This window comes from Triticum dicoccoides, chromosome 1A (assembly GCF_002162155.2).
Source record: "Triticum dicoccoides isolate Atlit2015 ecotype Zavitan chromosome 1A, WEW_v2.0, whole genome shotgun sequence".
In the NCBI taxonomy this organism is placed as follows: Eukaryota; Viridiplantae; Streptophyta; class Magnoliopsida; order Poales; family Poaceae; genus Triticum; species Triticum dicoccoides.
In genome coordinates, this window is record NC_041380.1 from 331,675,933 (window position 1) to 331,701,920 (window position 25,988).

The window sequence follows — 25,988 nt, forward strand, 5'->3', positions numbered from 1 at the left end:
GGCGGCGGCGGCGGGGGCTCGGGCGGCTAGGGTTTCGGGCGAGGGTGCGGGGTGGGCTGAGGGGCAGCTCCCCCGGCTTATAAGGCCGGCCGGGCCGAGAGTCCTAGACGGACACAGCCCGGTTAGGTCGGTTCTCGTTTTTTTAAACTATTCGGACCTGCAGAAAAAGAAAGAAAAGAAATACTAGACGGACTCAAAAAATCCCGAAATAAATTTTCCCCGTCCTCTAAAAATAAGCCGGACAAGGTGAACATTTATTTGGGCCTAAAATGCAATTTTGAAAAACGCATATTTTCCCTAATTCAAATAAAATAGCAATAAAACTCCAAATAAAAACTTATTTGATTTTAATATTAAATCTCTGGTATTTCTTTATTTTGAGGATGTCATTTTATCCTCTCTCTTTTAAGTTTTTATAAAAGAAATATTTTAGAGAAATAAAATTAAAATCAAGCGATCGTCTTTTCATAATTCGAGAAAAGCTCAAATATGAAAATAACGAAATCCCCAACTCTCTCCGTGGGTCCTTCAATTGCTTAGAATTTCTAGGATCAGCCAAAATGCAGAAAAATATGATATGCAATGATGATCTAATGCATAACATACCAAATTGAAAATTTGGGATGTTACACCTAGCCATAGACATGAGTTGTCATTTGATTAACGGGATCACATCATTAGGAGAATTGTGTGATTGACTTGACCCAATCCGTTAGCTTAGCACTTGATCGTTTAGTATGTTGCTATTGCTTTCTTCATGACTTATACATGTTCCTATGACTATGAGATTACACAACTCCCGTTTACCGGAGAAACACTTTGTGCCAAACGGCACAACGTAACTGGGTGATTATAAAGGTGCTCTACAGGTGTCTCCGAAGGTACTTGTTGAGTTGGCATATTTCAAGATTAGGATTTGTCACTCCGATTGTCGGAGAGGTATCTCTAGGCCCACTCGGTAATGCACATCACTATAAGACTTGCAAGCATTGTAACTAATGAGTTAGTTGTGGAATGATGTATTACAGAATGAATAAAGAGACTTGTCGGTAACGAGATTAAACTAGGTATTAAGATATCGACGATCGAATCTCGGGCAAGTAACATACTGATAACAAAGGGAACAACATATGTTGTTATGCGGTTTGACCGATAAAGATCTTCGTAGAATATGTGGGAGCCAATATGAGCATCCAGGTTTCGCTATTGGTTATTGACCGGAGATGTGTCTCGGTCATGTCTACATAGTTCTCGAACCCGTAGGTCCGCCCGCTTAAAGTTTGGTGATAATCGGTATTATGAGTTTTTGTGTTTTGACGTACCGAAGGTAGTTCGGAGTCCTGTATATGATCACGGACATGGCGAGGAGTCTCGAAATGGTCGAGATGTAAAGATCGATATATTGGACGACTATGTTCGGACACCGGAAAGGTTTCGAAAGGTTTCGGACATATACCGGAGTACCGAGGGGTTACCGGAACCCCCCGAGGGACTTAATGGGCCTACATGGGCCTTAGTGGAAATAGAGGGCAGCAAGGGGAGTGTGGGGCGCGCCCTCCCAAGGCCCAAACCGAATTGGTTTAGGGCAAGGGGGCCGACCCCCTCTTTCCTTCTCCTCCTCTCCCTTTCCTTTCCCCTCTCCTACTCCTACTAGGAAAAGGAGGAGTCCTACTCCTAGTGGGAGTAGGACTCCCCTTCTTGGCGAGCCTCTCCCTGGCCGGCCGCCTCCTTCCCTTGCTCCTTTATATACGGGGGCACCACATAGGCACAACAATTGATCATTGATCTCTTAGCTGTGTGCGGTGCCCCCTCCACCATAATCCACCTCGATCATATCGTAGCGTTGCTTAGGTGAAGCCCTGCGTCAGTAGCATCATCATCACCGTCACCATACCGTCATGCTGACGAAACTCTCCTGTGAAGCTTTGCTGGATCGGAGCTCGCGGGACGTCATCGAGTTGAATGTGTGCAGAACTCGGAGGTGCCGTATGTTTGGTACTTGGATCGGTCGGATCGTGAAGACGTGCGACTACATCAACCGTGTTGTGCTAACGCTTCCGCATTCGGTCTACGAGGGTACGTGGACACACTCTCCCCTCTCGTTGCTATACATCACCATGATCCTGTGTGTGCGTAGGAATTTTTTTGAAATTGTTGTGTTCCCCAACAGTGGCATCCGAGCCAGTTTTATGCGTAGATGTTATATGCACGAGTAGAACACAAGTGAGTTGTGGGCCATACAAGTCATAATGCTTACCAACATGTCATACTTTGGTTCGGCGGTATTGTTGGATGAAGCGGCCCGGACCGACATTACGCGTACGCTTACGCGAGACTGGTTCTACCGACGTGCTTTGCACACAGGTGGCTGGCGGGTGTCAGTTTCTCCAACTTTAGTTGAACCAAGTGTGGCTACGCCCGGTCCTTGAGAAGGTTAAAACAGCACTAACTTGACGAACTATCGTTGTGGTTTTGATGCGTAGGTAAGAACGGTTCTTGCTCAGCCCGTAGCAGCCACGTAAAACTTGCAACAACAAAGTAGAGGACGTCTAACTTATTTTTGCAGGGCATGTTGTGATGTGATATGGTCAAAACATGATGCTATATTTATTGTATGAGATGATCATGCTTTGTAACAGAGTTATCGGCAACTGGCAGGAGCCATATTGTTGTCGCTTTATTGTATGCAATGCAATCGCTCTGTAATTGCTTTACTTTATCACTAAGCGGTAGCGATAGTCGTAGAAGCAATAGATGGCGAGACGACAACGATGCTACAATGGAGATCAAGGTGTCGTGCCGGTGACGATGGTGATCATGACGGTGCTTTGGAGATGGAGATCAAAGGCACAAGATGATGATGGCCATATCATATCACTTATATTGATTGCATGTGATGTTTATCCTTTATGCATCTTATTTTGCTTTGTTTGACGGTAGAATTATAAGATGATCTCTCACTAAATTTCAAGGTAAAAGTGTTTTCCCTGAGTATGCACCGTTGCCAAAGTTCGTCGTGCCGAGACACCACATGATGATCGGGTGTGATAAGCTCAACGTTCATCTACAACGGGTGTAAGACAGTTTTACACACGCAGAATACTCGGGTTAAACTTGACGAGCCTAGCATATGCAGATATGGCCTCGGAACACTGAGACTGAAAGGTCGAGCATGAATCATATAGTAGATATGATCAACATAAAGATGTTCACCGTTGAAAAATACTCCATCTCACGTGATGATCGGACATGGTCTAGTTGATATGGATCACGTGATCACTTAGATGATTAGAGGGATGTCTATCTAAGTGGGAGTTCTTAAGTAATATGATTAATTGAACTTTAATTTATCATGAACTTAGTCCTGATAGTATTTGCATATCTATGTTATAGATCAATTGCTTGCGATGTAGCTCCCTGATTATTTTTGATATGTTCCTAGAGAAAATAAGTTGAAAGATGTTAGTAGGAATGATACAGACTAGCTTCGTGATCTGAGGGTTATCCTCATTGTTGCACAGAAGTATTATGTCCTTGATGCACCGCTAGGTGATGGACCTATTGCAGGAGCATATGCAGACGTTATGAACGTTTGGCAAAGCTCAGTATGATGACTACTTGATAGTTTAGTGCACCATGCTTTACGGCTTAGAACTGGGACTTCAAAAACGTTTTGAATGCCACGGAGCATATAAGATGTTCCAAGAGTTGAAATTAGTATTTTAGACTCATGCCCATGTCGAAAGGTATGAGACCTTTGACAAGTACTTTGCCTACAAAATGGAGGAGAATAGCTCAGCTAGTGAGCATGTGCTCAGAATGTCTGGGTACTACAATCACTTGAATCAATTGGGAGTTAATCTTCTAGATAAGATAGAGATTGATAGAGTTCTCTAGTCACTATCACCAAGTTACTAGAACTTCGTGATGAACTATAATATGCAAGGGATAACGGAAACGATTCCCAAGCTCTTCGTGATACGTAAATCGATGAAGGTACAAATCAAGAAAAGCATCAAGTGTTGATGGTTGACAAGACCACTAGTTTCAAGAAAAGGGCAAAGGGAAGAAGGGGAACTGCAAGAAGAACGGCAAGCAAGTTGTTGCTCAAGTGAAGAAGCCCAAGTCTGCACCTAAGCCTGAGACTAAGTGCTTCTACTGCAAAGGGACTGGTCACTGGAAGCAGAACTGCCCCAAGTATTTGGCGGATAAGAAGGATGGAAAAGTGAACAAAGGTATATTTGATATACATGTTATTGATGTGTACTTTAATAGTGTTTATAGCAACCCCTCAGTATTTGATACTAGTTCAGTTGCTAAGATTAGTAACTCGAAACGGGAGTTGCAGAATGAACAGAGACTAGTTAAGAGTGAAGTGATGATGTGTGTTGGAAGTGGTTCCAAGATTAATATGATCACCATCGCACACTCCCTATACTTTCAGGATTAGTGTTGAACCTAAATAAATGTTATTTCGTGTTTGCTTTAAGCATGGATATGATTGGATCATGTTTATTGCAATACGGTTATTCATTTAAGTAAAAGAATAATTGTTGTTCTATTTACATGAATAAAACCTTCTATGGGCATACACTCAATATAAATGGTTTATTGAATCTCGATCGTAGTGATACACATATTCATAATATTGAAGCCAAAAGATGCAAAGTTAATAATGATAGTGTAACTTATTTGTGGCACTGCCGTTTAGGTCATATTGGTGTAAAGCGCATGAAGAAACTCCATGCTGGTGGGTTTTTGGAATCACTTGATTATGAATCACTTGATGCTTGCGAAGCATGCCTCATGGACAAGATGACTAAGACTCCATTCTCCGGAACAATGGAGCGAGCAACTGACTTATTGGAAATAATACATACTGATGTATGCTGTCGGATGAGTGTTGAGGCTCCCGGCGGGTATCGGTATTTTCTGACCTTCACAGATGATTTGAGCAAATATGGGTATATCTACTTGATGAACATAAGTCTGAAACATTTGAAAAGTTCAAAGAATTTCAGAGTGAAGTGGAAAATCATTGTGACAGGAAAATAAAGTTTCTACGATCTGATCGCGGAGACGAATATTTGAGTTACGAGTTTGGTCTTCAATTAAAACAATGTGGAATAGTTTCACAAATTCGGGCCACCTGGAACACCACAACATAATGGCGTGTCCGAACATCATAACTGTACTTTATTGGATATAGTGCAATCTATGATGTCTCTTACCGATTTACCACTATCATTTTTGGGGTTATGCATTAGAGACAGCTACATTCACGTTAAAAAGGGCACCATCTATATCCGTTGAGACGACACCGTATGAACTGTGGTTTAGCAAGAAACCTAAGCTGTCATTTCTTAAAGTTTGGAGTTGTGATGCTTATGTGAAAATTTTCAGCCTGATAAGCACAAACCTAAATCGGAAAAGTGTGTCTTCATAGGATACCCAAAGGAAATTGTTGGTTACACCTTCTATCACATATCCAAAGGCAAGACATTCATTGCTAAGAAGGGATCCTTTCTAGAGAAGGAGTTTCTCTCGAAAGAAGTGAGTGGGAGGAATGTAGAACTTGATGAGGTAATTGTACCTTCTCCCGAATTGGAAAGTAGTTCATCACAGAAATCAGTTCTTGTGATCTCTACACCAATTAGTAAGGAAGCTACTGATGATGATCATGAAATGTCAGATCAAGTTACTACCGAACCTCGTAGGACAACCAGAGTATGGTCCGCACCAGAGTGGTACGGTAATCCTTTCTGGAAGTCATGTTACTAGACCATGACGAACCTATGAACTATGAGGAAGCGATGATGAGCCCAGATTCCGCGAAATGGCTTGAGGCCATGAAATCTGAGATGGGATCCATGTATGAGAACAAAGTATGGAATTTGATTGTCTTGCCCGACGATCGGTGAGTCATTGAGAATAAATGGATTTTGAAGAGGAAGACGGACACTGATAGTAGTGTTACTATCTACAAAGCTCGAATTATCGCAAAAGGTTTTTGACAAGTTCAAGATGTTGACTACGATGAGATTTTCTCACTCGCAGTGATGCTTAAAAGTCTGTCCGAATCATGTTAGCAGTTGTCGCATTTTATGAAATCTGGCAAATGGATGTCAAAACTGCATTCCTTAATGGATTTCTTAAAGAAGAGTTGTATATGATGTAGCCAGAAGGTTTTGTCGATCCTAAAGGTGCTAACAAAATGAGCAAGCTCCAGCGATCCATGTATGGACTGGTGCAAGCATCTCGGAGTTGGAATATATGCTTTGATAAAGTGATCAAAACATATGGTGTTGTACAGACTTGCGGTGAAGCCTGTATTTACAAGGAAGTGAGTGGGAGCACTACAGCTTTTCTGATAAGTGTATATGAATGACATATTGTTGATCAGAAATAATGTAGAATTTTCTAGAAGGCATAAAGGAGTGTTTGAAATGAGTTTTTCAAAGAAAGACCTCGGTGAAGCTACTTACACATTGAGCATCAAGATCTATAGAGATAGATCAAGACACTTGATATATTTTCAATGAGTACATACCTTGACAAGATTTTAAAGTAGTTCAAAATGGAACAGTCAAAGAAGGAGTTCTTGCATGTGTTGCAAGGTGTGAAGTTGAGTAAAGACTCAAAACCCAACCACGGCAGAAAATAGAAAGAGAATGAAAAATCATTCCCTATGCCTTAGTCATAGGTTCTATAAAGTATGCCATGCTATGTACCAGACCTATTGTATACCCTTCCCTGAGTTTGGCAAAGGAGTACAATAGTGATCTAGGAGTAGATCACTTGACAACGGTCAAATTTATCCTTAGAAGACTAAGGAAATATTTCTCGGTTATGGAGGTGATAAAAGAGTTCTTCGTAAAGAGTTACGTCGATGCAAGCTTTTTACATTGATCTAGATGACTCTGAGTCTCGATCTGGATACATATTGAAAGTGGGAGCAATTAGCTAGAGTAGCTCCGTGCAGAGCATTGTAGACATAGAAATTTATGAAATACATACGGATCTGAATGTTGCAGACCCATAGACCAAACTTCTCTCACAAGCAAAACATGATCACTCTTTGGGTGTTAATCACATAGCGATGTAAACTAGATTATTGACTCTAATAAACCCTTTGGGTATTAGTCACATGGAGATGTGAACTAATCACATAAAGATGTGAAGTAGATTATTGACTCTAGTGCAAGTGGGAGACTGAAGGAAATATGCCCTAGAGGCAATAATAAAGTTATAATTTATTTCTTTATATCATGATAAATGTTTATTATTCATGCTAGAATTGTATTAACCAGAAACTTAGTACATGTGTGAATACATAGACAAACAGAGTGTCACTAGTATGCCTCTACTTGACTAGCTCGTTGATCAAAGATGGTTATGTTTCCTAGCCATAGACATGAGTTGTCATTTGATTAACGGGATCACATCATTAGGAGAATGATGTGATTGACTTGACCCATTCTGTTAGCTTAGCACTTGATCGTTTAGTATGTTGCTATTGCTTTCTTCATGACTTATACATGTTCCTATTTATGCAACTCCCGTTTACCGGAGGAACACTTTGTGTGCTACCAAACGTCACAACGTAACTGGGTTATTATAAAGGTGCTCTATAGGTGTCTCCGAAGGTACTTGTTGAGTTGGCATATTTCGAGATTAGGATTTGTCACTCCGATTGTCGGAGAGGTATCTCTGGGCCCACTCGGTAATGCACATCACTATAAGCCTTGCAAGCATTGTAACTAATGAGTTAGTTGTGGTATGATGTATTACGGAACGAATAAAGAGACTTGCCGGTAACAAGATTGAACTAGGTATTAAGATACCGATGATCGAATCTCGGGCAAGTAACATACGGATGACAAAGGGAACAACGTATGTTGTTATGCGGTTTGACCGATAAAGATCTTCGTAGAATATGTGGGAGCCAATATGAGCATCCAGGTTCCGCTATTGGTTATTGACGGGAGACGTGTCTCGGTCATGTCTACATAGTTCTCGAACCCGTAGGGTCCGCACGCTTAAAGTTCGGTGACGATCGGTATTATGAGTTTTTGTGTTTTGACGTACCGAAGGTAGTTCGGAGTCCCGGATATGATCACGGATATGGTGAGGAGTCTCTAAATGGTCGAGACGTAAAGATCGATATATTGGACGACTATGTTCGGACACCGGAAAGGTTCCGGAAGGTTTCGGACATATACCGGAGTACCGGGGGGTTACCGGAACCCCCGAGGGACTTAATGGGCCTACATGGGCCTTAGTGGAAATAGAGGGCAGCAAGGGGAGTGTGGGGCGCACCCCCCCAAGGCCCAAACCGAATTGGTTTAGGGCAAGGGGGCCGGCCCCCTCTTTCCTTCTCCTCCTCTCCCTTTCCTTTCCCCTCTCCTACTCCTACTAGGAAAAGGAGGAGTCGTACTCCTAGTGGGAGTAGGACTCCCCCTCTTGGCGCACCTCTCCCTGGCCGGCCGCCTCCTCTCCTTGCTCCTTTATATACGGGGGCAGGGGGCACCCCATAGACACAACAATTGATCATTGATCTCTTAGCCGTGTGTGGTGCCCCCTCCACCATAATCCGCCTCGATCATATCGTAGCGGTGCTTAGGCGAAGCCTTGTGTTGGTAGCATCATCATCACCGTCACCACGCCATCGTGCTGACGGAACTCTCCTGTGAAGCTTTGCTGGATCGGAGCTTGTGGGACGTCATCGAGTTGAACGTGTGCAAAACTCGGAGGTGCCGTACGTTCGGTACTTGGATCGGTCGGATCATGAAGACATACGACTACATCAACCGTGTTGTGCTAATGCTTTCGCATTCGGTCTACGAGGGTACGTGGACACACTCTCCCCTCTCGTTGCTATACATCACCATGATCCTGCGTGTGCGTAGGAATTTTTTTGAAATTACTGTGTTCCCCAACAGTTAGTTGCATCCCATGTCTTATACACCATCTGTTCCTAAATATAAGTATTTTTAGAGATTCCAATATAGACTACATAAGGAGCAAAATGAGTGAATCTAGATTCTAATCTAAACTATATCTATAATTCTATATACATTGTATGTAGTTCATATTGAAATCTCTAAAAATACTTGTACTTAGGAACATAGGTAGTTGTATTTTACATCATTTGTGCAATCTCAGTTTAGTTTCTAACATTAACTGGTTGCTTGTAGGTACATATATGAGCGGTACTGATCCACGCTTTGATCCCTTTTGCGTATGGGGCAATTAGATATTCATGAACAATCGTCAAGTGAGGAAATTAAGAAAGATTGTCAGGCGAAAGAAACGGGTGATGGAAATTAAGCTCTTTATTTACACTTTGTCCAAGACAACAGTGAACTTTAGGATGGTAGGTAATGTGTTGCCTTTTCGCCCTGCCCACAACAAGTTACTCTATTAGACCTTAGTATATGATATTTTTCTCTTTTCAGTGGTTTTCGAAGCTATTTATTGATGATTACCTTGCAAACTACATGACCGGAGTGGAGGCAACTAAGGTTAAAGTATATAATTCATGCTACCATGATAATACTCTAGAAGTCTTCCTGAAGGCGGTGAAGGATGGGCGAGCGATCGTCACAAGGGGTTGGACAAAAATTGTCCGTGCCTATGGCATGCATGAAGGCACATTATGGGCATTCCGCTTCTTCAACACCATCGACAGTCAAAATGATTTACACTTGTCTCTTCATCTTTACCGCCTCTAAATATTGTGGTTCATCATAGTTAATTACTATCTAATCCTATAATTACTGAACATATTGTACTGAAAATTTTATTTATGGATTCTATGTTGAACCATTGTGCTGAGAATTTGAATTGCATGTTTCATATCTCAAAATTTCCAATTCGAATAATAAATTACATGGAAAAATAAAATTATACAGGAGCGAATAAAATAATGTACACACGGTTAGAAAGAAAACAACGTGTGCGACGAAAAATAGAGAGCAGACGGTTCTTTGACGTGAAACGTTTACGATGCCCGATAGACGCACACATGGTTTCGTCTCATATGCGTGTGCGGTTCATGCTAATACGACAAACATTTCAAACTAGTGTGCGTGTGTGATAGGAATACCAATCGCACACAGTTATGAAAATGAACATGTTGGTGTTAGTACAGGCACCACACACATTTTACATTCTTGAACCGTGTGCGATAACGTACCTATCACAAACATATTGGTAGATTAAATGTTGATGTCCACCTTTTTCACATGACTATAGTGGCGTAATCGTTTGGGATGTCTCTCTGATCAGAACGTAACGTCGAGATGTAACGTGTGGGACTGGGGCGGCCTCTCATACGTTTATTCTATGGCGATCGTCAGTAGCCGCTCGTCTATCCCCGACGGTTTTTGGGTCGTGTGGGAAGGACCCCCTTATCGCCGTCACTCACTAGGCGACGGTTCCAAATGCCATCGCGGAAAGGGATTAAAACCGTTTGTATAGCACAATACGGTACCAGTGAATAAACACAATGATTGGATGGCATATTTTCAACATTCCAATTAGATAGATCATCATGCAGAGTAACAATTGGCTTTGCAAAGGTGGACACCGATGCAAAATACAAAGATGGAGAAAAAGGAAAAACAAGCCTTGACAGAAAAGTTCTACCACGAGAGGAGTTTTCGAAACTGCTGCCACGACAAAGTTTTTGGCTGAATTTTCATGAAGATTTCTCCGTCAGAAAGGTCACTTTATAATTAAATTGTTTGAGTGGGAGCACACTTTATAATTAAATTGTTTAATTGCTAAGTGCAATTAATTACTGAATGTAGTCTAAGTATTATTTGCATATAAGTTGTAGAATAGTGGCTCGCGTTTTCACCTTCCCTATTGAAATGAATAAGCTGTAAATTATCTAGTTAAAACTTTATGATTGGTAACGTGATGTGTGGATTGTCCTAAAGGGTGACAAGAAGGACTTTGTCCTATGGCATACTTTCGGTATTCTCCCGCTGATGCTATGGATGATGTGACTTTCGTCCTTTGATCCAAAAGCTGGATTTTTGTTACGGCCAAGTGCAATATGTTCGCTTCCATGAGACCCAAACTTCGAAAGTTTGGGATAGTTATGTGATATTCTTGAAACTGAAAATTAGCTTTAGATACAAACGAAGGCTAAGATATGAGATATCCAAAGCAATGTTTGTTTGCAAGTATTAGTAAATTGTTTACTATGCATTAGACTGATAAGATGGGATTTAGAAGAATGCATGTCACGTGATGAAGGTGAATAAAACAACAAATAGAGAAAGGAAATTTCCAAAGGGTGTGATGTCTACTACGCAACTTTATTCTTGTAGACTTGGTTGGGCCTCCAAGCGTAGAGTTTTGTAAGACAACATCAAATTTGCCTCAAGTGGATGACCTAAGATTTATCAATCCGTGGGAGGTGTAGGATGAAGATGGTTCTCTCTCAAACAATCCTACAATCAAATACAAGTAGTCTCTTGTGTCCCCAACACATCCAATACAATTTTCAGTTGTATAGGTGCACTAGTTTGGCGAAGAGGTGATGATAGATGTGTAATATGGATGGTAGAAATAGCTTTTTATAATCTGAATAATTAAAAAAACAGCAAGGTAGTAAGTACCAAAAAGCGAGCAAAATGGTGTCTCAATGCTTAGAAACAAGGCCTAGGGTTCATACATTCACTAGTGCAATCTCTCAACATCATTAACATAATTCAATCATAAGACAATCCCTGAACATACGATAAAGAGTCACTTCATAGTTCCTATCTATATCGTAAAACACACGATAAATTCATTGTAGATAGAAAAACCACCTCAAAGTTATCCTTTCAATCAATCTATCGAGCCACCCCTAGGTGTCATGAATAGCCCTAGAGATCATACTACGATAACACCATATGATACATATTAATCAATTCTAATGTCACATAGAGAACGCCATTGCCACCTCTAGTCTCCATGAGTTAATTATTCAATATGCATCAAATAATCTTAGATTCGTAATATTCAATCCAACATAGAGGTCTTCAAAGAGCAGGACTCAATTCATCACAACAAAGCTAGAGGGGAAAGAACACCATATGATCCAACTATATTAACAAAACTCATGGTACATCAGGATCGTGCCCCATAAGAACACGATGGAGAGAGATTAAACACATAGCTACTGGTACATTCCCTCAGCCCCGAGGATGAACTACTCCCTCCTCGTCATCGAGGCAGCGGGGGTGATGAAGATGGCCTCCAGTGATGACTTCCCCCTCCGATAGGGTGCCGGAACAGGGCTCCGGATGAGATCGCTTCGGAATAGAGGTTTACGGCGGCGGAAGAACTCATCTAGGTTAACTTTCGGGGGTTTTGGAATATATATGAATTTTTAGCATTGGAATCGCGCCAAGAGGGATGACTAGGGGCCCACAAGGCACCAGGGTGTGCCCCTGGCTTGTGGGGCCCTTGTGGGTCTTCTGGTGCTCCCTCGAAGCTTCCTAGGTCTCTTTCCTTCCATGAAAAATCGTCAAAAAATTTCGTCGTGTTTAGACTTCGTTTGGTATGGATTTTCTGGAAAACCAAAAACAACTATATTGAACATAGGCTAATTATTATTTGCATATAAGTTGTAGAATATTGGCTCGCTTTTCGACCTTCCCCATTGAAATTGAATAATCTGCAAATTATCTGGTTAAAACTTTATGATTGGTAACATAATGTGAGTACTGTCCTCAAGAATGCCGAGAAGGGCCTTGTCCTATTGCATACTTTCAGTAATCTCCCGCTGATGCTATGGATGATGTGACTTCGTCCTTCGATCCAAAAGCTAATTTTTTGTTATGGTCAAGTGCAATATGTTTGCTTCCATGAGACCCGAGCTTCAAAAGTTTGGGATAGTCATGTGATATTCATGGAACTGAAAATTAGTTTCAGATACAAACAAAGGCTAAAAGATATGAGATATCCAAAGCAATGTTTGTTTGCAAGTCTTAGTAAAGTGTTTACTATGCATTAGACTGATAAGGTGGGATCCAAAAGAACGCCTGTCATGTGATGATGGTGAATAAAGCAACAAACAGAGAAAGGAAAAGTCTGAAGGGTGTAATTAAGACTTACACACCTAACAAGTTTGGGGCTAAGGCCACTCTTAAAGTTGGGTACTTCTTCTGTGACATGGCAAAAGTTTTAAAAAATGATCTAGTGACATGAAATTTTCATAAAAAAATTCCCTTGCCACTAGTAGAACTTTTCTTACCCTTCCCTACACATATTTATATTTTCTTTGTATGAAATTGCCATGGTCACTAGTACGAATTTTAATTGATTGTTTCCATGTCTAATTACAAAATTTCTACATTTTGCCTACATACAGACATCTATTTTATTTTTTATTTGAATTTGCCACGCCACTCATTCATAAATTTTCCTTTTTTGCCATGAATTAGATAACATCTTTTATATTTTTTGCCATCAAGTTTGTATGCGCTTTTATATAGTTCTTTTTGCCAAGGATCATGGCAAATTTTGTTATGTGCATGTGTTTGCCATGGAGAATAGCAAACTTCCTGGTGTTTTAGTATGTGTTATCTGTACTACTAGATGGATGCCAACATTTTTATACTAAAATGACAAACTATTCACATTTTTATGACACAACTTAATATGCCTATTACTACGGCAAATTTTATACATGCCTGATGGCAATTTTTGTAGGAAATTTCTTGTTTTACTCATATATCCATGTTTTGAATTTCTCTTTTTGTTTTTTATGTGAATTAAATAATTTTTACTGTTTGTTTCTTAGACAACTCGCAAGTTCATGCTATTTATCATGGCAAATCTATGTTTTTTTTGGTTCGATGGCAAGTGTTTGTTTTTCATTTTTTTTTTCGCTGGGATTTAGACAGTTTTTTTATGGCTTAAGGGATGATGCTCGGGGAGGAGGCCCAAGAAATTGCCCGTCAGGCCATTGGTGTAGTGCTTAATATCTTCTGCTTTAGTGCTTTTTTTCATAGATTTCTTAGCCTCTTGCATATCTTCAAGACTTACGAATAGAATATCTCACTTCTCCGGAGTTGGTTTAGGTGGTGGTTCAGAAAGTGTCCAATTGTTGGCATTTTTCAATAAGTTATTCAATAGTTCTTGAGCATGTTCAACTGTTCTTTTTCTAAAAACACAACCATCACAACTATCCAGGTGGTCCCTAGATTCATCGCTTACTCCATTATAAAGATATTGCTGATTTCGTTACTTTGAAAAGGATGATCAGGTAAAGCATTTAATATTATAATAAGCGTCCCCCGAGCTTGAGGGAGACATTCTTCCCCAAGTTGCTTAAAAATACATATTTCTTGTAAGGTAGCTTGTTTCACGTGAGCAGGTTCCAGCGATCGTTCGCTCATTCGGATGACCCCTCCTGAGTGTGCGGTTATGCGAGTCTATGAAATAAAGGACTTCACTACAAATCTGACATCAGATTTTTTACCATGTGACTCAAACATTTTCCATGACAAATTATATTATTTGAGGATGACAAGTTTAGTTAGCGAGCATGGCAAATTCACCTCAGTTCATTTATTTTTTCAGAATATTATTGTGCTTGCAAACTAAATTTGCCACCATCTCGCCAATATAATTTGTCATAAATTTTTTTCAGATTTGTCATGCCTAAAAATCTAAAGTCAGATTTTTAGTGTTTCCGACGTTAAACAGCTACTTTCAGCCACTGAAAATCTTTGCTTTCAATGAAGCAAAAATATTCTTCAAGATTGACCTTAACATGACCTGGGAAATGGTTATTACCAACTCAGATTAAACTACTATCAGAGCCTGTCACATGGTTGTCAACAATCATCCGAAGTTGGAGTCTTCACGCGAGGACGCGCTTTGACAGTTTGACGAGGCGTGACCATAGCACGCGACACGCCTACACCGAAGCACATGGCCGTCCAGTGACCCCCGGCCCACGCCGCAGGCTGCGGACTCCCGCGACCACCTCCTGAGATTTCCACGCGACGGCCGCGTTCCCGCCCGTGCCGTGCCCACGCCGCCTCGCCACCGACATCCTCTTCCCCGCGGCCGCTGCTCCCGGCGTTACCCAGCTGTCAACCCCCCACCGAGGCACCGACGAAGAAAGGAAAATCCCCTCGCCGTCTCACTGCCCCACGGGCCCCGCTTTCCTGGCCCAACCTGTCAGTCCCTCCCGTCGCCAAAGCCAAACACACACCAGGATCATTAGATTCGAAACAGATCTCAAGATCACCTCCCCCCGTTTGCCATCTTTAGTTAGTTTCAGCCCCACCTCGCCTCCCTCCATTAAAGCCCGCGCCCTCCTCCTCCGCTCCATTCCCCTCGCCACCGCCCAGATCCAGACCATGACGGTGCCGCCGTCGCCGGAGCCGTTCCGCGTCTTCGTCGGGTACGACCCGAAGGAGCACGAGGCGTACGAGGTGTGCCGCCGCAGCCTGATCCGCCACGCCACCGTGCCGCTCGACGTGCGCCCCATCCGGCAGCCGGACCTGCGCGCGTCGGGCCTCTACTGGCGCACGCGGGGCCACATGGAGAGCACCGAGTTCTCCTTCACCCGCTTCCTCACCCCCTTCCTCGCCGGCTACCGCGGCTGGGCGCTCTTCATCGACTGCGACTTCCTCTACCTCGCCGACGTCGCCGAGCTCATCGCCTCCGCCGTGCCCTCGGACGCCGCCGCCGCCAAGCGCCTCGCCGTCGTCTGCGTCAAGCACGAGTACGCGCCCCTCGAGACCACCAAGATGGACGGCGCCATGCAGACCGTGTACCCGCGCAAGAACTGGTCCTCCATGGTGCTCTACAACTGCGCCCACCCCAAGAACGTCGCCACGCTCACCCCGGACGCCGTCAGCACCAAGACCGGCGCCTTCCTCCACCGATTCTCCTGGCTCGAAGACGACGAGATCGGGGAGGTGCCCTTCGTCTGGAACTTCCTCGTCGGCCACAACAAGGTCGACCCTGACGACCCGACCACGAAGCCCAAGGCCCTGCACTACACCTGCGGGGGACCCTGGTTCGACAGGTACAGGGACTGCGAGTTCGCCGACCTCTGGATCAAGGAGGCCGAGGAGCTCAGGGCGGAGAAGGAGAAGCGCAAGGCCGAGAAGGAGAGGCTCGAGCTCGAGGACGACGAGGACGACGAGGGGAATTGATGGATGATGGGGCCGGCCAACAAGTTTTACTGCATTGCATTGCATTGGTCCTTTTGCGCCGTGGGAATTCTTTCGATTCAATCTGTTTGTTATGCTGGTTTCTTGGTATAGGTGGTAGGGGAGGCCATGAGTAGATAGCTCGAGTATATTGGTTTAGTATGCTCTTGTGTAGTAGCTGCAATCGATCTATGAATGAACCAGTCCTCATTGCCAAGAGATTTTATCCTTTGGCCTTGCGCCTATCAGTTCTGCTTCTCTTGTTCTGATCACACAATGCTTACTGAATTAATAATCCTTGGCTGGCTGATGTTGGACTGAGAGATCTGATTATCTTGTTCCGCCCTATTGCTGAAAACGATGGTGGGCAAATTGGTCCCGAATTCAGGGTTGCGTAGGTTTTTTGGTTCAGGAGCACCAGAATGGCTGGCTTCTTTGTGTTCCTTGGTGCTCGGAGGCTGGGATCCATGTGTTGGTCTTTTGGTTCATTTCGGTTCAGGAGATAAAATCTCATGGCACTGCAGCAAAATGGTTGGTTTCTTTGCGTTCCTGGGCACTGAAACAAAATGGCTAGCTCCTATAGTGTTCCTTGGCACTTGGAGGCTGGGAATGTCCCTGGATAGATAACTCTGCAGAGGCCAGCCACTTCTTTACTGTTTTGCTTGAACTAAACAAACTCCCATGACAGATGCATGTTCTTGGCGCTGGACCAGACAGAGATGTGTCCTTGTCTCTGCAATCTCAAATCACATGTTAACAATGGAGTACTAGGTTGAACACAACCATTCGTTGATCGTTCTAGTTCTACTCTAGACTCATCAGTGGTGGGCCGTGGCCGTGTGGAACTGGAGCACCCTGATCGGCAAGAGAATCCAATGTCCGTATGTGACCACTGTCCACTGCTCACCGGTGTGACAGATCCAGGTCACTGATTTTTGGATATCGCTCAGAATTAGCCTACCATCCAGCCTATGTTCGGTACATGTATCTTGCGTGTTATATTTCGACAAAGCGATCTCATCTCTGCAAGAGGCAAAGTATCCGATTCTTTTTCTTAAGCCAGCAGCTACTTAGCTGTACTGAAGAACAGTTCGAACTTTTTTTAGTGACCCCACCTCCACTTTACCCTAAGCACCAGCACGTGCAGTTACACTAGGCCATCGGTTGCTTTCGGCCATTCAGATGGAAGGAATTCCACCGGAACTCTCTGGCACCGTACATGCCAGCCCTGGTTGGTGTATTCGTCGCACAAGGTTCTCTAAAATATACCGTCGGACAAGCTAGTTTCAGCATCAGAAACATTGTAAGTAATATTTACACCATTATTATGAGAATAGTGTTGGACAGGCCAATTTGGGCATCAGAATTTCTCTACTAATGTTCACATCACTGTGTAACCAGGTCCTCCTCCGCCTTCCGGGACAGTCCACTCGATGTTTTGCTTTGGATCTTTTATGTCACAAGCCTGCCGATAGCGTCAACAGCTTAGGTGGAGGGAACACAAGTAAGAGGCTCAAATAATAAGTTTCCAATGGTACATCCCAAAAACTTTGAATTGGCTATCCAGATCATAACAGCGACTGTGTCACTGTGGATTGGATCAGTGCAACCATGAATGCCAGAATCTAACAGAGGAACATATGCTTTCCTGAAACTACAACTTCGCAGTTCAGTGGATGACACAAATCCAACAACGGGCGGGCACCCTCCCTATGCAACCATGCACTGAATATATAAAAGAATGCAAGATCCCTGAACCATCAAATGAAGGGAGCTACCTTGCAATGAAGACAATTTTGAGCATTTATGTGAAGCTTCGGGTCACCATTCTCGTCAGATACATATCTGCATGCCAACAGAAATGGTCAGCAGTAAATCAGCAACTTCTGCTTGGGCTACAAAGCATGGTACATTTTATTGCGCGTTATCTATTCCACTGGGAGAAAATGATAATTCAAGCTGGCATGGTCATTGCATCCTCGTAAACTCGAGCTGGACAATAACGCGACTCTGGTCCAGCATACTGTGGGAGATTTACGGTTTCAGGTACTGCAGGATCCCTCAACCGGAGATGAGGAGGCTGGTCATGCTCATGGTTTGTGTTGCTCCTGTACAGAAGAAATTATTAGTGATAGAAGTACAGATCGAGAAGGTACTCTGCAGTATATCCATGGTATCCCCCAGGTTCAAGATACAGAAATGCCGTGCAGCTACCAATTTTGATCAGTGCATCTGCAGTATCTATGGTCCTTCGAATTTGTTTAAGGAAAAGCGCTCCATGTTTGGGCTATCGGCTTCAAACATTTTTTATATATACAGTATGGCGTTTCTCATGTTACTAGGTTCTAAGCTGCACGGATAGTAAAGCACGACTAAGGTGTTGAGTAAAGAAGTTTGAAAGAAGACTAATATTCTTGCTGCAGGCATGTGTACCTGTATAAAGAAGACGGAACGTCAAAGGACACCTGCCCATCTGGTTTTGGATACGAAATAGGCGAATGCAGATTGACCATCTGTCCACAAGGAAGTGTTCAGTCAGTCTCGCTAGTAACAGAAATGGAACAATATTGTGATTTTAATTTTCTGCTAACAAAGAATGTTGAGCAATGGTAGCACTTCACACTCACTTCTGTAGCTTCATGGTCAGGCTTCCCATGCTTCAGTGTAAAAGGTGACTTCCCTTTGAATATGTAGCTAACAATTGAACAATTAACATGTGTAAGTGAAATGGATAGAACACCAAATAACACTAGCTTACCAATTGGGACCTCACCGTTCCACTGCTGACAAGGCCATGCCAGGAATAAATCCGTATTCAAATGCCTATAAGCAAACAATAAAGCATCTTTATTTTCTTACAAGCTTCAGAAAAAGAAATGCATGGCCTATCCTCTGCACTTCTTTGAAAAAAAATTCAAAAACTAGAAAGGATATGTTGTTTGGGAGACTAATAATAATAATAATCACATACTGGTCTATAATTCCGAGCTCTATAGAGTTCGTCCCATATCCATGACTTCTTGAGATTCTCCCAGTACAGATCAATGGAAGATCCTTCAACCAGAGCCTTGAAAGTTGCTTCTGCCGCAAGCATACCTTTTGTGCACATCTCTACCTTTAGTACAAGGCTTGTATCGATAAACAGATAATTAAATGAACCGCAAACCCTAGTTAAAAATCTAGCGCAAACAAACACATAGTGGAGAGATACCTGATTTCATAGCGGTATGTGATCCTTTTATTTTGGGAACATTTAGGAACCCTGCAGAGCATCCAATAATTGCACCACCGGGGAAAACTGGATTTGGTATTGACTGAAATTATTTAGGAACTCTATCAGTACCATATTACTGAATATAAGTAGCAACTAGTAGAAAGCAAACACAACACAGCTATTAACTAAATAACAGAAGTGAACCACATTTAACAGCTGAAAAGCAAAAATAATACAGGTTATTAAACTGAATAACAGAAGTGGAATGCTACAATAAATGTTGAAATCTTTCCTACTTATAAAGGTTGGAGTTGGTGGTGAATTCACTTGTGGGACCAATACCCTTCACCAATAAAAAAATGCATCCTTGCCCACATGTGGGACTATCAACCTTCCAAGAGACATAAATAAACAAATGCACTTTTACTCACATGTGGGACCTAAAACAAATTATACTCTACTTTCACACTTGAAGAATGCACAAATAACAAAATGCAAAAATGTGACTAACTCAAAATTATGCTCTTAAGTCATGACCTTACACCTCATAATTTAGTTTTCATAGCAACGCATGGGCAACGTGCTAGTATAATATAACAAACGAGCAAGACCAGAACCATGTTTCAGCTTACAGAGTTAATACTGCCAGCAATAGATCGCACCAGGTGAAACTGCACTGATGTCTATGTACAATGCCATGTAATATAAATGTAGATTACATAAGGAGCTTACACGTGCATTTATCTGTAGCCAACCATATCATCTTACCTGAAAACCACCTTCATTCAAAGTACGAGCACCATACTGAAGAACTGTTCCACCTTCCAGAAGTGTTCTGATCGCAGGGTGCTGCTTGAATTTCTGAAATATTGGAAAGAATTTATTCTGACAGTTAAGTGACGACAGAACTGAAATACTCAGATCAGCTACATACTACTTGTCACCAAAAGACAGTCATACAGAAAATATACACACCTGGAACTCATCGTATGGGCTGAGAAAAGGATTTCGATAATTCAAGGCAACAACCAGACCAATTGCTAACTGAAATAAGAGCAAAAATAACACTGAATACATGTAATTCAAACTTCTGAACAACACTTTAGGAAGTTGCAAGCGAAAAAAAAAGTATTAATAGCCAGTCATCCATGTGCAAATCAAGGGTCAAATGATACGGATGAATTAGCGCCTCCCCCTTCAAACTCAAACATAAATGTTTTTGGTGTTTTCCCTTCCTTTTGGTGTTTTAGGATCTTAGTGTTTTGATTTCTGATTTGGGTAGACAACAGACCGGTGCTTGTGTAGCTTCCGTGCTGTTTTGGCATTCTTCTAATACAAAAAACAAGTTCAACAAAAAAAACTCAAGTAAAGATTTGTGTTCATAGAAGAGATCACTTCACACAGCAAAGGCAGAGAAACTTATTTTTTGCTGACTAAATTTAGGCTGTGCGGCAGAATGCTTCCTATAATCTGAGATTGTATATTATATATTTACACAGATAACAATCCTTGCAAGCAAAACATATAATACGTGATAATGACAAGCTACAAATCTCAAAAGTACCTGTCTATCATCAAGGTAGTACAGAAATGAGATTGTATATTATATATTTTCACAGATAACAATCCTTGCAAGCAAAACATATAATACGTGACAATGACAAGCTGCAAATCTCAAAAGTACCTGTCTATCATCAAGGTGGTATAGAAATGATCCTCCATATGTCTTCATGTCCAAAGGCCACCCTACAGTATGAACCACAGAACCTGGCTTATGCTTTCCTTCTTCTATCTCCCAGACCTAAATGAAAGCATCCAATTTGGACAAAAGAAGCGTTAATAAACCATCTTCAAGTAGTAGTTAGAAAAAAAGACATGGAAGATTTTAAGAGAAGATAGTAAATTACAATCCAGTAACAGTATAAAGGGCAATCAATTAGATTTCTATAACATTGATAATTCTTTTGGAAAAAATATATTAGAAAATGGTGCGTGTATGAACGATCCAAATGCTAACAAATTGAGCCCTAATGTATGAATAGTGCCTATTTAGAGACATCCGACAATTTATACTAGTCATATTATTTGTATAATAAGGCGCATTGCGATAAATCACGAGTGCACATGCAGCCACGCGAGGTTGGTATCCTGCCCGTCCATTCCCATGTGATTCGTGCAGTTCGAATACATCAAGCGTGTATAATTAATTCCATGCACCGTATACAACTTGTATGGCTTGCGTATTACCTCTGACATCGGCAGCAGATGGCCCACAATACAGCCTCACGCATGATTTTAATTATTCCTGAGTTCCTTGATTGTCTGCCATGCATTTACAACTTGGCAGCTCGCAGCTATTTAAAGGAGCGTTGGCGGTATGTGGGAAATTTATGGCAGTTGGCGTGTGCCCGGCACGCCTTATTTATCTGCTTGCTGATGTTTTGTGTGTGCAAGTCTTTGCAGGAGATTAGCATGGTTAGATATTGCCAGGAACCTTGATTAATTTGTAATGCTGAAGTTGATATTGAACACACCCACTTTATTTATTGCTTGACGAATCATAACACAAAGCTGTTTGCACGGTAGGTGAACCAGGTAGCACATACTAGTAAATTGAGGAGCTTGATGGAAAACTAATTACTACCTAGTACATGGAGGACAACGGTAAAATGAAACATTAACTGGGTACTGATTGGCCGTTCGACGATCTAAAAATGGGTCACAGCTAAATGAACAAGGCGACGAGGATGGTTGCCCAGGGTTGAATTCAGTGGTTGTGGAGCTTATCGAGGATCAGTGCAAAGAAGAAAACAAAGAGAAGTCCCATTGTCGCCTTCTTTATTTCCTCCATTTTCTTCCCAAACAAATTTGTCGTCTAAATACTGAAACCCTTTATTATGAAATACTCATATTCCAAACATGTCTGAAGGAGAAAAATATTTGTGTGATTTAGTTGGATCGCCATGCAAAGGCGAAAACAAAGAGAAGTTGCTTTATTTCAGGGAACCTTGATTTTGTTGTAAAGGTGTTAGCACAAGTTCAGAACCAACTTCTGCTAGCATAACAGGAGAGATGCAATTTTCATCTGGCCTAAAAAAAGGCAGTTTTGGCAAACATTCTATTGCAATACAGGGTTGTCTGTGAACATGCATATTGGGTGAGTAATTTTGGGTAAGCAAGAACCTTTTTCTTAGGCAAGCAAGCAAGAACCTAATAGCAAAAACTGGAGCAACAACCTTCATCAGACGAACTGAATCCCATGAACTAGGTTGACCAAGGATCCATAGTGCAGGTTGGGTGAGTAATTTTTACTTACTAGGAGCAGACCTCATTTACTACCACCCAACCCAGGTCACGAATGTTAATTACACTGACGGGTAGCCTGCAGCCCTGCACCATGACCATAAATATACCAGTCTATCTCCACCAAATTCAATAATAGTTGGCTAACGTCTACTGTATTAATGTTGCGTATTCACTCACTTATCCCTAAGTATTTCTACAGTCCAGTCAAGCACTATATTAAGTGTGAATCGCATGACAGCAATCGTCGGTCAGGATAACATCCTCGCGTGGCACCATATCCCAAAAATCCGCGTCGGGCACATTGTGTGTATAATGTGGTGCTAATGTGCAAAAACAATATGGTTCATGTAAACAATCCTGCTTCTTTAAGTTTCAGAATTGAGAACAAGGCAATCATACATGGCATTATCGAATTTCATAATTCAAATGGTATCAGTGAATGTAGATATACCTCTTTGATTCCAAGAGCATACGTTTGATGTTGGCCTTGCCCACTTTCTCTGAGCTTGTGATTCGTTATTATTTTCTGGAAAGCACAAGACAAAGAAGGATAACATGATAGGCTGCAGCATCAATTGCATAACAGTACTACAGAATAGATAACATTCCTGGACTAAATCTATCACACTAGAATTACATATACTGACCTCTGATAATGAACCCCGGCAACCCTCAGCTAGAAGTATTATTCGCCCTGCAATCTAAGTAGCTGACCATGAGAATGTATACGTACATGGAACAACAAGAGTGGAAAATAAAGTATATCAATCTTCGAGAAAAGAACAAATCAAAGAAATAAGCATTGTCTACCTCTAAAACAATTCATAAGGAAAATATACAACATATTATTAACATATATTGTTATGTGAACCACCAGGTGAAGGATGTTACTCGCCTCTTAGTTCCACACCCGGTTGAAAAGTTTCCCGTTTACTACCATCTTTAGCAATACCAACATCATTGGTTGCAACGCCTGCGACTATTTGATTTTCATCATAAAGGATCTGTCAGAGCAGAATTGAGGCAAATATTAATCCTTCCACGAAAGTGTTCCTCAACCGGAAGAGGGAAGAGGGTTAAAAAGGATGGTACCTCACTCGCAGCAAACCCTGGATACACTTCAACACCTAATTCTTCAGCCTTTACGGACATCCATCGCACCAATTGGCTCAAGCTGGAGAAAAACAAGTATGTTGGCATACGCGGATTCCCTGGAATAAGAGGAATATAGAACTGTACAAAGCATCAAGTCGATCGATAAGAAAAGAAAAATATCAGCACCTTATTACATAGTTCCCTTTGTTATCAAAAGGAGATGGAAGTGTCCATGCCTTGTTCTTAGTTAACATCCAGAACTTGTCAGATGAAACAGGGACTCTGATTGGGGCCTGTTGAACATTATCATAGTCACATAAAAATGAGTATCCAAGTTACTTGGTACATCCCACTCTTAGTTTTCCATAGATCACTGGGAACAATAAAAACGATTCTAGGAACACAAAACTTGCATTTGTTCTATTTAAAGTGATTTTAGGAACACAGAACTTGCATTTGTTCTATTTAAAGGTACCACAGCACCCTCCCACACAATAATATCTTTAATTCCGTATGCTCGGCTGAATCTAAGGCATGTGTTCAGTAAATCAACAACAAACAAGCACTATTGCACTAGAAAACCAGAGTGAGCCACAAAAAAACATAACATATCGAATGCAGAATACAGAAGGGCATACATCCTCTTGCCTCCACTTCGGGATGAGCTCATCCAACGCACGGGGCTCGAACACATTCCCTGACAGTATATGAGCACCTGCAGGGCGAACAAAAACAAAGGCCCAAATTACATGAGGGTGATCAATGCAGTTGCAAGTGTAGTACAGTACAGCAGCGAGAATAGGATTTGTGTGCGAGGCGGCGCACCGACTTCGGCTCCCTTCTCGAGGACGCAGACGGAGAGGTCGGTGTCGGCCGCGCGGCAGAGCTGCTTCAGCCGGATGGCGGCGGCGAGGCCCGCCGGGCCGGCGCCCACGATCACGACGTCGTAGCTCATCGCCTCCCGTTCGACCGAGAACCACCTGGCCGTGGCCGCGCCCCAGCTCGGCGCGCGGTGGCGGCGAGCCGGGGCCGTGGCGATCCCCGCGGCCGCCGCCGCAGCCGCGCGGAGGACTCGATGCATTGGGCACACGGGAAGCTTCCGGATAAGTGGGAGCTTGCTTGGAGGTGGAGGCGTCTCGCTTCGGAATTTTGGAGCCTGGCTGCGCGAAGTAGAGACAGAGAGAGAGGAGGTGGAGGTGGAGGAAGGGAAGTCCGGGATGATACGGAAGTGTGGAGTGGCAGTTGGCTGAGGCTCCGGCACTTGGGTATTTTTTCTCTTTCAGGAAATCGGGCTCCGGCGCTGTGGATCAGATCGTTGAGGTGGACGAAGACGAAAATCATCTTTTTTTTTTAAGAAATTCATCCAAAACAAAGATCATAGGTACTCCACACTGGTTCATGAAACGCCACAGCCAAATATGTCGTTTGGCTGTCAAACATACCCAAAAGTTCGGCGATCAAACATACCCAAAAGTTCGGCGATCAAAAGAAAGGAATCATAGACATGGAACACATCAAACAGTATGCTCCTCTGCCGTGCGACTGGCCGGGGTCGGCGTGGGCGTGGGCGCAGCTTCAGTGCTCGCGCTCGGCGTCGGCGTGGCTTCAGTGCTCGGGTTGGTCGTCGATGTCGGCGCAACTTCATTGCTCGGGCTGGGCGTCGGCGTTGGCGTCGTCGTGGGCGTAGGGGCGGTGGTCGCCGCCGGTCCGAGCATCTGGTTCAAGATGAGGCCGCGCTCCGCCAGATACCACGCCTTCACCTGCTAGTCCATCGCCGACATGTCTGCCGCCATCAAGAACGCCAGGTCGGTGTTCCTCTTCTTCGCAGCGACGTTGGTCCTGAGAAGGTCGAGCTTGACGTCGGCTTCGTCATCAACACCGACCACCCCTCGTCGGATTTCTCCTCTTGGCGGTGTTGTTCTTGGTGTCGGCGATGCACTGCTCGATCGATGATTGCAGCCATTCGGCAGCGGGTGCCGCGTCCCTCGCCCGCTTTGGCTCTTTTGTTGTCATTAGGGCGCCCTTCTGCCGCCGCCGGGGCAGGCGCGTCCGGCTTGTAGGTCTCCTTGGCCTTGACGAGAACGAGCCGACACTTCCTCCACTTCTCGCACGACTTGATCCTGGAGAACACGTGAAGGAACTTGAACTCTTGGTCGTTGAGGGAGTCCTGGATTAGGGGGTCTCCGGACAGCCGG

At 42.9% G+C, this 25,988-nt stretch overlaps 2 protein-coding genes across 6 annotated transcripts in view; one reads left to right on the plus strand and one right to left on the minus strand.

The window, feature by feature from the left end:
- LOC119353053 overlaps nt 1-16,430 on the plus strand; it is a 51,660-nt gene extending 35,230 nt beyond the window's left edge. The window contains exon 2 of the mRNA XM_037619634.1: nt 15,007-16,430. Coding sequence (XP_037475531.1) covers nt 15,007-16,181 — 1,175 coding nt within the window. The 3' untranslated portion in view covers nt 16,182-16,430. The remainder of the gene's footprint in view (nt 1-15,006) is intronic.
- A 986-nt stretch (nt 16,431-17,416) lies between these two features.
- On the minus strand, nt 17,417-25,071 carry LOC119271337 (electron transfer flavoprotein-ubiquinone oxidoreductase, mitochondrial-like). Of its 5 annotated transcripts, none has more exons than XR_005134500.1 (18): nt 24,619-25,071; nt 24,432-24,508; nt 23,980-24,086; nt 23,791-23,872; nt 23,594-23,702; nt 23,346-23,392; nt 23,150-23,224; nt 21,077-21,193; nt 20,368-20,436; nt 20,161-20,253; nt 19,390-19,492; nt 19,150-19,274; nt 18,952-19,001; nt 18,806-18,872; nt 18,612-18,691; nt 18,217-18,286; nt 17,957-18,023; nt 17,417-17,643 (listed from the first exon to the last, which is right to left on the minus strand). XR_005134500.1 is itself a non-coding variant. In XM_037553210.1 (18 exons), exons 1-18 carry the CDS (start codon nt 24,872-24,874, stop codon nt 17,560-17,562), a joined length of 1,692 nt encoding a protein of 563 aa, XP_037409107.1. In that variant the 5' UTR covers nt 24,875-25,071; the 3' UTR covers nt 17,419-17,559. The 5 variants fall into 5 exon arrangements, 3 of the variants coding, with proteins under 3 accessions (XP_037409107.1, XP_037409100.1, XP_037409118.1); XM_037553210.1 differs by having other exon boundaries at nt 17,419-17,643; nt 18,203-18,286; XM_037553203.1 differs by having other exon boundaries at nt 17,419-17,643; nt 18,158-18,286; nt 24,619-25,069.
- Between the last annotated feature and the right edge of the window lie 917 nt (nt 25,072-25,988).